The sequence below is a fragment of the Herpailurus yagouaroundi genome, unplaced genomic scaffold (genome assembly GCF_014898765.1).
Source record: "Herpailurus yagouaroundi ecotype Mexico unplaced genomic scaffold, PumYag 184, whole genome shotgun sequence".
NCBI classification, from domain to species: domain Eukaryota; kingdom Metazoa; phylum Chordata; class Mammalia; order Carnivora; family Felidae; genus Herpailurus; species Herpailurus yagouaroundi.
Genome location: NW_024412415.1, coordinates 22,212,410 through 22,227,512, shown reverse-complemented (window position 1 = coordinate 22,227,512; position 15,103 = coordinate 22,212,410). Strand labels below are relative to the sequence as shown.

At 34.5% G+C, this 15,103-nt stretch overlaps 1 protein-coding gene across 13 annotated transcripts in view; it reads left to right on the top strand.

Moving 5' to 3' along the window:
* Positions 1–15,103, top strand: part of ZNF280D (zinc finger protein 280D) — a 335,873-nt gene that overhangs the window by 259,403 nt on the left and 61,367 nt on the right. For 12 of the 13 annotated variants that reach the window (XR_005795835.1, XM_040492781.1, XM_040492780.1 and 9 more), the window contains 3 exons: positions 4,636–4,770; positions 6,589–6,896; positions 7,363–7,503. Coding sequence is in view for 12 of the 13 variants with exons in the window: in XM_040492781.1 (XP_040348715.1) it covers positions 4,636–4,770; positions 6,589–6,896; positions 7,363–7,503 (584 nt within the window). In the remaining variant the exon portion in view is untranslated. The remainder of the gene's footprint in view (positions 1–4,635; positions 4,771–6,588; positions 6,897–7,362; positions 7,504–15,103) is intronic. The other variant, XM_040492782.1, reaches the window with a different exon arrangement.

The following is a 15,103-nucleotide window of genomic DNA, read 5'->3' as shown; positions in this document are numbered from 1 at the left end:
TTTTGATTTATGCTGAGTTACTTGTGAAACTTTCACTTCTTTTCCTTGCTTCCTTTCTGGTGATGTTGTAGCTCATAAGTGAAAATTCTGAAAGATAGCTGGAAATCAGAAACCTAGGATTGAAGGAAAAAAAGGAGAGATGAGTGGAGTATTCAAACGATTGGATATTTCAGAGCCCAAGAGTGGATATAGGAATGATTTTGAAGGTAGTTGTCAGGTGTGGGAATGATTTTGAAAGTGGTTTCTTAGAACTGAGAAAACATTGAGGACTCATAATCTTGTTTTCCATTTTCTCTTCCAACCTATTTCCACTTTTTAGCCCCCTTATTATGAGAATACATGTTGTTATAATTGACCAGAAGTGGTGTTTTATAGCTGCCACTGATAAAGGAAACAGTAATGACACTGCTTGGTACATGAACTCTACCAAAGAACTGTATTTAGGCCATCACTTGTTTTATGGATGACTTATGTTAGTTCTGCTATGTAATTTTTGGGACCCAATATTAGCACTTATACCCTTCTCTTGAATTCTGGTGTTAATACTTACTGGTTCTTTTCCTGAAGCAATTAAACCACCCTTTGTTTGGGTTGAAAACCTTTATGTAACACTGATCCTGTTCTTAAGTGCTTGAAAGAGCAACAACAGTGCCTTTGCCAAAATGAGAAGTCACTGGGCTTACTGAATCTGATCATGCAATCAAGTTTTGCCACCTCCCTAATCAGCTCATTACATTTTCTTATTATTGATGAAGTTGGCACGCTGATTGGTGCTCACTTTGCTTTCAGTTCTAGTCAAGAGACAATCATGAAATCAACTTGTGGTTTTTAACTGGGAAAGATCATAAAAGTAGAATTTCCAAGTGAATTTTTTTTTACATTTTCATTTAAATTCCAGTTAGTTAACATACAGTGTAATATTAGTATCAAATTTAGAATTTAGTGATTCAACACTTACATACAACACCTGGTGCTCATCACAGGTGCCCTCCTTAATCCCCATCACCTGTCAAACCCATCCCCCCATCCACACCTCACCTCTTAGAACATTGCTTACCTCTGATAACCATCAGTTTGTTCTCTATAGTTAGGAGTCTGTTTCTTGCTTTGCCTCCCCTTTTTTCCCCCTATGTTCAGTTGTTTTCTTTCTTAAATTCCACATCCGAGTGAAATAATATTTGTCTTTCTCTGTCTTATTTTGCTTAGCATAATACTCTCTAGCTCCATCCATGTCATTGCAAATGGCAAGATTTCATTCTTTTTTATGGCTGAGTAACATTCCATTGAGTGTGTGTGTGTGTGTGTGTGTGTGTGTGTGTGTACCACATCTTCTTTATCCAATTGAATTTAGTATCACCTATGTTGTGACTAGGATGATACTCCTCTTGGAGAAGTTTTGGCAAGATCTTTCTATTCTAGGTTTCCTCAACAGTGTTCCGGCAGGTGTTAATAGATGTTTCCCCCCAAATTGTTACTGGTAAATAAATTTGGTAAATGCCCAGATTTACAACATTAAACAGTTTGGTTGTCTGTTTTTTAAAATAGGACTTCTCAGAAATTTTTATATGCCAGTGAACTTTGTGAATTTCCAAGCAAGGGGTATAGTATGCATTAGTCCCCAAACTTTTTTGGCCACTAACCCCTTTATTTGCATAATACCTATTAACATTTTTTTGAAGAATAGAATTTTGGAAACACCATTTTTGGTACTCTTTATTTCGCCTTTGGCCTTTAATTTTGAATGGGAGAATGAGATATAAAACAGTAGTGCTATTTCATTATGGGAGTTTTAACATAATTTTCCCCACATGCTTTTCCTTTCCTTTGTTGACTCTGGCTCATTTTATTGTCTTCGAAGACTTTGGTTGTGACTTTTTTTTAAGTAGTTTTTTTATTAAGTCTCGGGATTTTAGAGCTAAGAATCCAGTTTGTATGACTTTTAAGAAATAATATAAGTGATTTTGGATGTGTTAAATATGCTCATTAGATCTTTAATAAAAATGTTAAGCAGTTAACATATGCCACATGCCATCACTTACCTTATGGCAGCAGCAGGTGCTTTACAAACATTATCACATTTAATCCTCACAATCACATATGTATATTATTATTTCTAACTTATAGATGAGGAAACAAAGTTTTAGAGAAAGTAACTTGCTCAATGCCTTATTACCTAATAAAAAGCAGAATTAAAATTTGACTTCAGAGCCCAGGCTTTTACTACTTTATCACAGAGCCAGATTTCACATTGGCATTAGATCTAAGGGTAGAAATAACATATAGTCAGAATCTCTCTTGCTTTCCGCCTCACTATCCATTTACTTAACAAATATTTACTGAGTGCCTTACTATGTGCCAGGAGCTGTTTTGGTTATTATATAGCAGTGAAGAAAACAAAGTCTAAGCTCTCTGGAATTTGAATTATAGTGGAGAAAGATAAATATATGTGTGTTTATGTTTGAATGTATATGCATGCTAGCTGGTGATAGTACTGTGGAAGGAAAATGTGGAAGATGGAGAGTGCCAGAGAGGTGTTGGGAGTGGAGGAATGGTTGCTGTTATGTATATATTGTGGTAAAACGCGAGCCTCTCTGAAGGAAATAAAAGAATAAGCCACGTAGAAGTCTGGGAGAGGAAACATACAGTGAAGTGAATGCATACATGGGACACTCAAAAAACATCAGAGGACAGTTGTTGCTAAAGCAAACTAAAAAGAGGAAGAGAAGTAAGAGGTAAGAGCGTAACAGTAGAATGCAGGCTAGTTTATGTAGAGCCTTGTAAACCAGAAGTAGGACTTGGGAAAGCCATGGGAGCATTTTAGCATGTGAAGAAAGATCTACCATGTTTTAAGATCATTAGCAGCTAGGGGGAGAATAGACCATACGGAGGAAAGAACATGACAGGAAGGTAGGAGATTATTATAGTAGTCCAGGTGAGTGGTTTGGTAGCAATGGTTAGAGGTAATGAGGGGTGGAAAGATTATGAAAGGTTTTGAAGGTAGAGCTGACAGGTTTTATTAGTGTGTTATTTATAAGATGTGTGAGTGAGTTACTGATTTTTTGTCCTAACCAGCTATAAGGGTATAATTTTCATACACTATCATAGGGGAAAGAGTGAGAAAAGAACAGATGTTTGGGGGGGGGGGCAAGGAGTTAGGAAGAAAAATCCAGAATTCAACTTTGTCCATGTTGATTTGAGATACATATTAGCTATCAGGTAGTGGTGTCTAATAGACAGCCAGATAGGTAGTATTTAAAGCCTTGAAAGTGGATGAGGTAACCTGGGCAGTGATTACAGATAGGGAAAAGATTTCTGGGAATTGGATTCTGGAGAAGTAACTTTCTGTCCTTTTGTCTTGGTTATCTGTTTCTTGGCTAAGTTTTCTCTTTTTCCTCCTCCTCTTCCTTCAGCACATATAAATGAATTTTCAAAAATTGCCTGTATCTATGATATAATCCAATTCACCACATTTCTAAAATAGTCTTAAGAAGCAGCTAGAATAGTAATACAAACACATTATATTTATACATTACTTTGAATTTTGTAAAGAGCTTTGATTTAGGAAATCCCTGCTGTGTGCTAGTAATTGTGCCAGGTACTTCTTAGTATATTACCTTGTTTGAATTTTATAAATGAGTGAGTGTATTAAAATGGAAATAGTGATATATCTGGCAGATTATAGTTTTGAGAAAACATTCTTTTATATTTATGTATTATTAAAGTTTGTGTATATATACACACACACGTATCATTTCTAAATTAATGAGAGCATATAGTTAAGATTGTAGTTGATATATAGCAGAAAGAACACTGGATCAGCAGTCTGGCAATGTCAGTAACTAGTTATGGGAAAGTGATTTAGATTTTTTTGGGTCCTGTTTTCCAGCTGTAGAATAGTAACAGGATTGAGTTTCAAGAGGGACTTACTCAAGAGATCTCAATCAGTAAGTAGATGGAGAGTAGTAGTTCTGATTTATGCCTCTGCATCAATACTGTGCAATGTCAATGTGGCTATTCAAGCTAAAATTAATTAGATGAAATTAAAAATTCAGTTGCACTTGGCACATTTCAGGTGCTCGATAACCATATGTTGTAGTGGCTACCATCCTGGTCAGTGTAGCTATACAACATTCTCATCAGTGCAGAAAGTTATATTAGACTGCTTTATATAACCATTTCTATAGTGACCTTCTTTGAAATGTCTGGTTAAGTATTTGACTTTATTTTGCCAACTTGTCAACCAACTGGAAATAGCAAAAATTAAAAAGAATTTACCTTTTTCTAAGGTAAAAATATAGTATGGCTCATTTTAACCATATCATGTATCTAAATACTTTAAAATTGTAATTAGAAGAGCTTTCACACCACTATTGAGAGAACTTTCATTAGAACCTACTGATAGATCTTTTATGTTCAATGTCTATATAGTAATAGACATTTTTGGAACATAAATACTAATACAAAGTGCTTTTAAAAATGAAATAAAATTTTGCTGTTTATATGGGAGATGTAAAATACTACTTTTAGAATTATTTAGGTATCATTAAAATTGAATCAGAGCAGTTTCAGGACATAGCATTTGTGGTTGTAAAAATTATTTTTCCTCCCTTTTTCTGTTTTTTTTTTTTTAAACAGAAAAAAGGAATACATCGTTGTACAAAATGCAGACTGCAGTTTTTGACATGCAAAGAGAAAATGGATCACAAGACTCAGCATCATAGAACATTTATAAAACCTAAACAACTAGAAGGATTGCCTCCTGGAACAAAAGTGAGTTTAAATGTGTTGTATTTTTAACATTTTGTATGATAATAGAAATTAACTCCTGCCTCCTTTTACCTATTGAATGTAATACTTAAAAATGATTTCTGATTTTTGTTAAGACTTTAAGTTTTATCATTCTTATATCTAGAAAAGAAACCTTCTGACCATTGTTTTATGGTCAGTGGTGTGTGCTGTGCTAGAGTGATATTCCTTTTTAATAAATGCAACTAGATTAACTGTTCCCCGGGTCAGTGGGTTGTGTCAATATCATATAGGCTATTTCTGAGCTATTCCAGTTGGCAGTGTATATTTCACTTTTATCTGCTTAACTATAAGATGCTTGAGATCGGGAGTCATGTTTTATCTTTGTGTCCTCAGCATCTGGCATAGTGCATCGAATGCCATAGGTTCTCAGATGTTTATTGAAGTTGTTGTTACTGAGTCTCCTCAGAGAAGCAAGTTCTGCTGCTGGATAGCATTATGTTTTAAATGAGCAAACAACATGTCTGACTGCATACTGATGATTGTAATTTACTTTTCCCTTTTTGCCTTATATACCTCTGTTTTCTCTGACTTCTTTATATACAGTCAGCTCTTGAATATTTGCTCCAGTGGAGGGAAACAGAGGCATGGATAATCCAAAGTGAAATAATCCCCAAAACATTTATATTTGGCTTTGGGTACTTACCTTTGAATGTGGGTATGTCTGTTATTTGAATTAACTAAAACAATATAAAGCCATGCTCTGAAGACCTAGAGCAAGAGAAGCTATCCAGCATCCCTACAATCCATTCATTCCATGCTGGGACTAGACATGCAGAACACTAATGTAAGCAGTGCAGTCCTCTCTCATATTTTCCCTTATTAATAATAATAGTAATAATATTAATAATGATACTAAATGTTTTTATAGCACCTTAGAATTAGGCTTTCGATATGCTTTTTCATACATTGTTATTTAATCCATACAGCAATCCAGTGAGGAAGACAAGGTAGTTATTGCCCTATATTATAGATAAAGAAGAGGATAAATTACTTACTTAAGGTCACATGGCTAGGAAGGCATGGTATGAAATTTAACCTCAGGTCTTTTGATTCCTAGTCCAGTGCTTTTGTGTGATACCAAAATACATGTATCTCATAGGACTTCCTCCAATACATGGGAGAAGTGTAGTCAAATGATTAACAAGAATGTTGGTAGGCAATTGTTTTTCATTGTCAGTCAACAAATATAATTTCTGGATACTAAGTGATAAGCTTTATATTAGTTTCCTTTAAGGAAATTCTAAATATAATTAAACTTTCCATATGGTATAATGAATTAATGTAACATCTCCCTAACCATTGTATACATAAATCCTGCTAATGAGCCCCTGAAAAGAGGAGGTCATGTTTACTGTAGATCTGTTTGTTGTATAGTTGTTAAGGGATAATACAGGCCTTTCTAGAATTATTTTTCAGACTTTGAGATTTAAATTTTGATGTCTATGTTTATGAATTATTTTAGTTATAGGAGAGCATAAAAATAGCTATGTAATGTGTTCTTTTTTAATAGTCTTATAATTTGCATTAACTCCTAATTATGCATTAATAACTGTTAACATAACTGATATCAATACAAAAAAATGTAGTACTGCAAGTGAATGAATATCAAGTTTAATTTAATTGGTATGAAAATCTAGAATAAATGGAGGACTTAATCTAATTTTAGTTTATACTTGCCCTTTCCAAATACTTGATGTTTAACTTTTTATTACACAGTGATATTTTAATGTTAATGCCATGATTAATTTTCTAAAGCAAATATTATCTCCATTTTTGTAGGTTACTATTCGAGCTTCAGTTGGACCTCTTCAGTCAGGATCTTCAACTACATCTTCCATTAGTGCAAGCACTTCTACTCTTCAGCTCTCACCTCCAAGGACTAAAAATATAACTGCTAAAATTCCCACAAAATCTAACACAACCAAACCTAATACAACTAAACCCAATACAAGTAAACCTAATGCAAGTAAGCCTAATGGAAGTAAATCTAAATATAAATCAAAAATCTCTAATATACAAAAGAAACAAAGCACATTGGCTAGTAGCAATAAAAAAAGTAAAGTCAATACAGCATTGAGGAACTTAAGGTAATCTTTTATTCCTCATATATAGTTCTAATTTAATCTTAAGTATAAAAACTTTAATATAAATTTACCTTATTACACATATCTCTTATACATTTATATGCTATCACTATGACATAAAGGCCAAGAAAATAATAAAAAGGTATTTTTTTACAACTATTGAACAGTACTTGAATTACTATTTTTTTTTATAATATTCACTTATTATACTGGTATTATATGTTGTGCTTATATCTTGTGATGTTTGTATTGCTTAATTTGATCCCTTTTATGCCAGTGAAAAATATTGACTTATGTTAAATTGCTTACACTAATTACAGCTGTTGTTCCATAACAAATTCTTCAAATTACAACTCTCTGTTTACACGTTAATTTAAACACACTGGCCTCTATTAACAGAATATTAATAAGGCCCTCCCTTATTATTTTTATTTTAAAATATATATCATTTTCTTTATATCTCCATAAGGTATCGTCGGGGAGTTCACAAGTGCATTGAGTGTTGTTCCGAAATAAAAGATTTTGCAAACCACTTTCCTACGTATGTCCATTGTAGTTTTTGCAGATACAACACTAGCTGTAGCAAAGCCTATGTAAATCATATGATGAGGTAAGATGAGTTAAACATCTGTAATTACCAATTACAATTATAGTTCAGCAAGTTCACTGTAAAACAATTATCCTTTTAGAAGCCAATTTTTCTCTTCGAACCTAAACATCTAGCAATAGGGATCTTTTAGGATAATGCCTCATATACTATTTTCCCAGCATAGTAACTCAAAATTACTGGAACTAAAATTTTTATGAATGGATAGACTAATGAAATAAGGATAGGTTTGTTAGGGAAATGATTTCTCTATGGGTATTTTTTTTTCCTATAGAATTTTTAAAAATGGTCACTTTCAAATATAAAAGGTCAAATGTTTTAAATGTATTTACCAAACAAATTTACAAAACATGTACTCTCATGAATATTATTCTTTTTAAAGCAATCACTTTGAGAGACTCCAGGGTGATGTTAGGAGCCTTATTGAGTCTTATTTCTCTCTCTCTCCTTGTCTGTAATCCATTGTCTTAGCAGTACATCTATCCATCAACCATCTTCTTGTATTCATTTTGTGAAATGAGACGTTATTCCAGTCACAAGGCCACTGTTGGAACTCCTTTTTATTGATTCATTCAACTTAGGCTTTTGAGTACCCAATATTTACTCTGTGCAGAGAAAGTATTCACAGCTCACATTGCTTTCATTTTTGTCTCATTAATAGGGGCATCCCTTAGGATGGATTTCTATTTTTTTTAAGAATAGTCAAAAGTTGTTTTGATATAGAGCAGTTAGCTTGATTATTCAAAGTGAAGTTGTTCCATTTTTTTTTTTTAAGTTAGAATTGAAGTATAACTAATAAATGTGATTTTCTTACAAATCATAAAATGTCCTCTATGTTACTTTCTGGTCATTTATCAGCCACTCTTTTCAAGGATTCATCCACCTTTCTTGATGGTTTTAGCACCTGTCTCCCACTCCCCCCCCCCACCCCCCTTTGATGATTAATTAGCTTGACCTCGTGGGACCTGGACTTCTTCATGGCCAGTGCTTCACATCAGCTTTTAAGTTCTTGTACCCCCTTTCTTACATCATTCATCATAGCCACTGTTCATTTCTTTCCAGTTCCCGTTACCCTGTGACTTTAAGGAGCTTTGACTCGTTTTTTCATTCTAACAGCACCTATTTAACTTTATAGTCCATTTCACTTGCAGGGTCATCTGTTTTGATTGCTGCTTTGTTTTTGTTTTAAAATCCTTTACATTTTTAGTCATCTCACTTGTCATAAAGGCCAACATGAGACTCGGACATCTTACTCTCCTGAAGTTTATGCTGAGTTCTGGACTACTCACCAGCATTTGATTCAATCAAGTTTGACTTTGTAGTCTTTAACTTTGGGTCCTATATTTTTATTTTAAATTTTTCTTTCTTTCTTTCTTTCGTCCTTCCTTCCTTCCTTCTTTCCTTCCTTCCTTCCTTCCTTCCTTCCTTTGTTAAATTTTTAATGTTTATTTATCTTTGATAGAGAGAGAGATTGGGAAGGGCAGAGAGAGAGGGAGACACAAAATCCGAAGCAGGCTCCAGGCTCTGAGCTGTCAGCACAGAGCCCAATGTGGGGCTTGAACTCACGAACCACGAGATCATGACCTGAGCTGAAGTCGGATGCTCAACCGAGTGAGCCACTCAGGTGCCCCATGTCTCTCTCTCTTTCAATACTTCTTTATTTTTATCTACAATGTTTATTTAAACTTTTTATGTATTCTAAAGATTTTATTTTAGTCTTTTAGTTCTTAACCTGGTCTACTAGTAAGTACTCAGTTGGAAGTCATCCTTTTAACTAATCTTTAAAAACCTCAAATTTTTTTCTTGTTACTTTTATCTAGTCATTGATCTCAGAAATCAGATATGTTCCACTTCTCCAGACTTCTAGTTCTTCCACAGTCTTGTTCAGTTAACTTGCAACTTCATCTCTTCTCTCCCCCAGATTTCTTTTGCTTATAAACATTTTCAGGTACTTTTTTTTTTTTTTTTTTTTTGGATGGAAATTTGTCCCTACTGCTTACTATCCTTATTTTTTGTCTTCCTCTTACCAGGAATATTTGTAAGAAGTGTTAACTAGCGTATTTATGATTCATTTCTCTACCTTTTAACTCATCCCACTGTACCAACAGACACTGGCACTTTAAAAGATATTTGTCTTTATTTATCACCATGTTTACTTACTTTTTCACTCGTACTACTCCATGACTTCTTTAGAGTATTTGACGTCATCACTCACTTTTGAAAGTATTCTCTTCAGCTTCTGTTAAATTATTACCACTATCTTTCTTCTTCCTTTTTGGCTACTCCTCTATTTCATTGTCTTTTCTTCCTTTAACTCATCTTCTTTACATTTGCTTTCTTGGTAACTTAACCACTGTCACTTTTACCTTTCAACTCTAAATCTTCCAATTTTAATCCTTAGTCTTCCTGAGGTCCAACTCTATATTTCTAATTATTTTATATGTATTTTTACCTTTGACTCACTAGCGTCTCAAAAGAACACAAATGATCCAACCTTTATCATCTGTCCAGAATTCACATGACTACCACCCAAATACTCTTTCAAGATATCATTTTGATTGGCCACTGTGCTCATCATGATTTTTGAGACTCCCTTTTTTGCATTCTGCCACTTTGCCTACCAGCTACTACAATGGTCCACACCTATGTTCCATTTCCTCTAAACCAGGCCCAGGCATCCTTTTCCTCAGTATACCTCTGTGTGGAATGTCTCTTCTTCCTGTGACAAATAAATACATGGTTTCCCAAATAGGGCTTTAATTCTGCCCAAAACTTGTAGGGGGCCAAATTCGAAAATATTTTGTTTTTTTTTTTAATTGTATTTAAATCCAAGTTAGTTAACGTGTAGTGTAATAATGGTTTCAGGAGTAGAATTTAGTGATTCATCTCTCACATATAACACCCAGTGCTCATCCCAACAAGTGCCCTCCTCAATACCCATCACCCATTTAATCCATTCCCCAACCCATCATCCCTCCAACAACTTTCAGTTTGTTCTCTGTATGTAAGTCTCTTATGGTTTGCCTCCCTCTCTGTTTTTATCTTATTTTTCCTTCCTTTGCCCTATGTTTATCTGTTTTGTTTCTTTAAATTCCACATGTGAGTGAAATCATAGGATATTTGTCTTTCTCTGACTGACTTATTTCCCTTAGCATAATACACTATAGTTCCACATTGTCACAAATGGCAAGATTTCATTCTTTTGGATCACCATATACCACATCTTTTTTTTTTTTAATTTTTAAATTGTTTTTTTAATTTATTTTTTGAGAGAGAGAGCAAGCTGGGGAGGGGCAGAGAGAGAGAGAGAGGGAGACACAGAATTTGAAGCAGACTACAAGCTGTCAGCACAGAGCCTGATGCGGGGCTTGAACCCACGAACTGTGAGATCATGACCTGAGTCAAAGTTGGACGCCCAACCGACTGAGCCACCCAGGTGCCCCATATACCACATTTTATTCCATTCATCAGTCAATGGACATTTGGGCTCTTTCCATAATTTGACTATTGTTAATAGTGCTGCTATAAATATTGGGGTGCATGTGCCCCTTCAAATCAGCAATTTTGTATCCTCTGGAAAAATACCTACTAGCAAAATTGCTGGGTCATAGAATAGCTCTGTTTTTAATTTTTTGAGGAACTCCCATACTGTTTTCTAGGGTGACTGCACCAATTTGCACCAATTCCCACCAACAGTACAAAAGCGTTCCCCTTTCTCTACATCCTTGCTGACATCTTTGTTTCCTGAGTTGTTCATTTAACCATTCTGACAGGTGTGAGGTGGTATCTCATTGTGGTTTTGATTTGTATTTCCCTGATAAAGAGTGATGTTAAGCATCTTTTCATGTGTCTGTTTGCCCGGTGGAAGTCTTCTTTGGAGAAGTAGTTGTTCATTTTTTTGCCCATTTCTTCACTGGATTATTTGTTTTTTAGATGTTGAGTTTGAGAAGTTCTTTATAGATTTTGGATACTAACCCTTTATCCAATATGTCATTTGCATATTAGTTTTCTTTTAGTTTTGTTGATTGTATTTTATGCTGTGCAGAAGCTTTTTGTTTTGATGAGGTCCCAATAGTTCATTTTTGCTTTTGTTTTCCTTGCCTCCAGAGACATGTCTAGTAAGAAGTTGCTGTGGCTAAGGTCAAAGAGGTTGCTGCCTGTTTTCTCCTGAAGGATTTTGATGGTTTCCTGTCTCACATTTTGGTCTTTCATCCATTTTGAGTTTATTTTTGTTTATGGTATAAGAAAGTGGTCCATATTCATTCTTCTACATGTCTCTGTCCAGTTTTCCCAACACCATTTGCTGAAGTGACTGTCTTTTTTCCATTGGATGTTCTTCTCTGCTTTGTCAAAGATTAGTTGGCCATACATTTGTGGGTCCATTCCTGGGTTCTCTGTTCTATTCCATTGATCTATGTGTCTGTTTTTGTTCCAATACCTTTCTGTCTTGATGATTATAGTTTTGTAATATGGCTTGAAGTTCAGAATTGGGATGCCTCCAGCTTTGGTTTTCTTTTTCAACATTACTTTGGCTATTTTGCGTTTTCTGGTTCCATACAAATTTATAATTGTTTGTTCTAACTCTGTGAAGAATGATGGTGTTATTTTGATAGGGAATGCACCAAATGTGTAGATTGCTTTGGGTACTATAGACATCTTAACAGTATTTGTACTTCCAGTCCATGAGCATGGAATGTTTTTCCATTTCTTTGTATCTTCTTCAGTTTCTTTCATAAGCTTTGTATAGTTTTCACTCCTAGGTATTTTATGGTTTTTGGTGCAGTTGTAAATTGGGTTGATTCCTTGATTTCTCTTTCTGCTGTTTCATTATTGGTGTATAGAAATGCAACCAATTTCTGTACGTTGATTTTATAACCTGCGACTTTGCTGAATTCATGTATCAGTTCTAGCAGTTTTTTGGTGGAGTCTTTGAGGTTTTCCATGTAGAATATCATGTCATCTGCAAAGAGTGAAAGTTTGACTTCTTCCTTGACGATTTGGATGCCTTCTTTTTCTTTTTGTTGTCTGATTGCTTAGGCTAGGACTTCCAGCACTATGTTGAACAAAGTGGTGAGAGTAGACATCCCTGTCATGTTCCTGACCTTAGGGGGAAAGCTCTGGTTTTTCCACATTGAGGATGATATTAGTGGTGGGTCTTTCATATATGGCCTTTATATACCTACTTTCTATTTTTTCTGTTTTTCTATTTCTGGTTTTTACCTTGAAAGGATGCTGTATTTTGTCAAATGCTTTTTTCTGTATCCAGAGCGTCATGTGGTTCTTATCCTTTCTTTCATTAATGTGATGCATCACTGTGTTTTATTTGTGAATATTGAACAACCCCTGCAGCCCAGGAATAAATCCGAATTGATTATGGCTACTAATTCTTTTAAATTGTGGTTGCATTCGGTTTACTAGTATCTTGCTGAGAATTTTTGTATCTGTGTTCATCAGGGAAATTGGTCTGTAATTCTCCTTTTTAGTGGGGTCTTTGGTTTTGGAATCAAGGTAATGCTAGCCTCATAGAATGTGTTTGGAAGTTTTCTTTCCATATCTACTTTTATAGCAGCTTCAAAAGAATAGCTATTAACTCTTTTTTAAGTGTTTGGTAGAATTCCCCTGGGAAGCCATGTGGCCCTGGACTCTTGTTTATTGGGAGATTTTTGATTACGGATTCAATTTCCTTAAGTGGTAATGGGTCTGTTCAAATATTGTACTTTTTCCTGTTTCAGTTTTGGTATTTTATATTTTTCTAGGAGTTTGTCCATTTCTTTGAGATTGCCCAATTTGTTGACATATAATTGCTCTTAATATTCTCTTATTGTTTGTATTTTTGCGGTGTTGGTTGTGTGTATGTTCTGTTTTGTTAAACCAAGCATCATTCCACCCTTCCCTCTTCCATTTGTCATAGGCTTCCTACCTGTCCTATAAACCTCTAAATCCATTCTCTTCCAAAATATTGCCAATTAGCCCAACTCCCTCATACCCATTTTCCAGTTCCCAATGAGCCCAACCCTGCTCTTCATCATCATCACATACTGAGCTCCTACTCATTGCTAGTCTCTTATGGAACTAAAAGCTTCCATTGCCACTTTTAGGGTTTCGTAAGTCTCTTTTCCTTTTTATGTACTGGTGCACTTGCCTTATTCACTGCCTTAGGTATCTCCCATTGAATGGTCCCACCATTACCTCTACCCAGTGTGAATTCATATTATAGGCTTGAATTCTCTATGTACAGAAACTTCAGTCTCTAGAGGATGAGGACCTTTAATCTCTATTCTATATCACGTCTGTACTCTTAATTGGTCTTTTTCCCTCTGGTCTCATATCTGCCCCAATCCATTCTTTAAAGACTCCCATCTCCATAAATTGACTACTCTTCCCCAAAATAAAGTTTATTGCAAATCTCATTTTTGACATTTGTGTCTCCTTATTCTTTGTTAGTCTTTAGAATGTTCCTGTTCTTCCTTTCTGTTTACCTTCTTTTTTTGGAGTATCTAATCACCACAACCACTCACAGGGATCGTTCCTCACTTTCAGCTGTATACCATTCATTTATTCTGCCTTTTATTATATTTGTTTCTTTGAGAAGAAGGGGCTCTTTGTATTCACCATGTCACCTAGCCCAGTAGGAATAGTAAGTCATAATTATTATTTGTTGTAATTATAAAAGACTCTAAATAAAATCTCAAAAAAGGATATTAAAAATTTTTGATGCATTTGGAGTATATTTGAAATAAGGCTTTTGAAGAAGAGCATCATTAAACATGTAATTTTTAACTGATTTTTTTAAAAAGTAACTGTTACTTGTGTTTGGTTGTTTAAGTTACTGCACCTTATTTGCTTATAGCTTTTAGGTAGCAATTGAAGTCACCTGAAAAAAGAAATAAATTACCATATGATAATGTTATTATTCCCCAACATTATATATAGGAAGGCTTCTTCTCTACGTGTAATAGAATTAAGTTAACGGACATAAGTGTTTATCTCTTTTTCTAGCACAGTTTACTGTTTGCTAAGACGTATGGCAAACTGGTGGTGAAGAATGAGACAAATCTGGATTTGAATCCAAGCTTCGCCAATTATTTATTACCTGTTTGACTTTGGGCAAATTACTTAACCTGACTCCCAGTTTCCTTTTTTTGAAAAGAAAGTCATTGTGATAATTACAGAAAATGTACTTAAAATGCTTAATAAAATGATTTTTATTTAGGAGATATTCAAGTAATTTTAGCTGTTATTATTTCTGAGTTGTCATTGTTAGGTATTATGGATAAAGTCCTTGCCTTTAATTTTCACAGTTTAGTAGGATAGAGATAATTTACCTAACTAAATGTGGTAAACAAATGACTATAGGAGCACGGAGAAGGTAAGAATGAGTTCTTTAAGCAAGAAATAAGGGGAGGTATTCTATAAAGGACATTTCACTTAGGCTTTACAGGATGATTTAAAATTTTTCCAAGGAAAAAGAAATATACAGTGAGGAAGACAGTACTGAATTAATTTTTATAAGATATGCTTGAGTTCATTATATGCTTTGTATAGATTTATTGGCATTAAATAATAGTCATTAGAAGAACAGTTGCATAATTGTGATAGCATC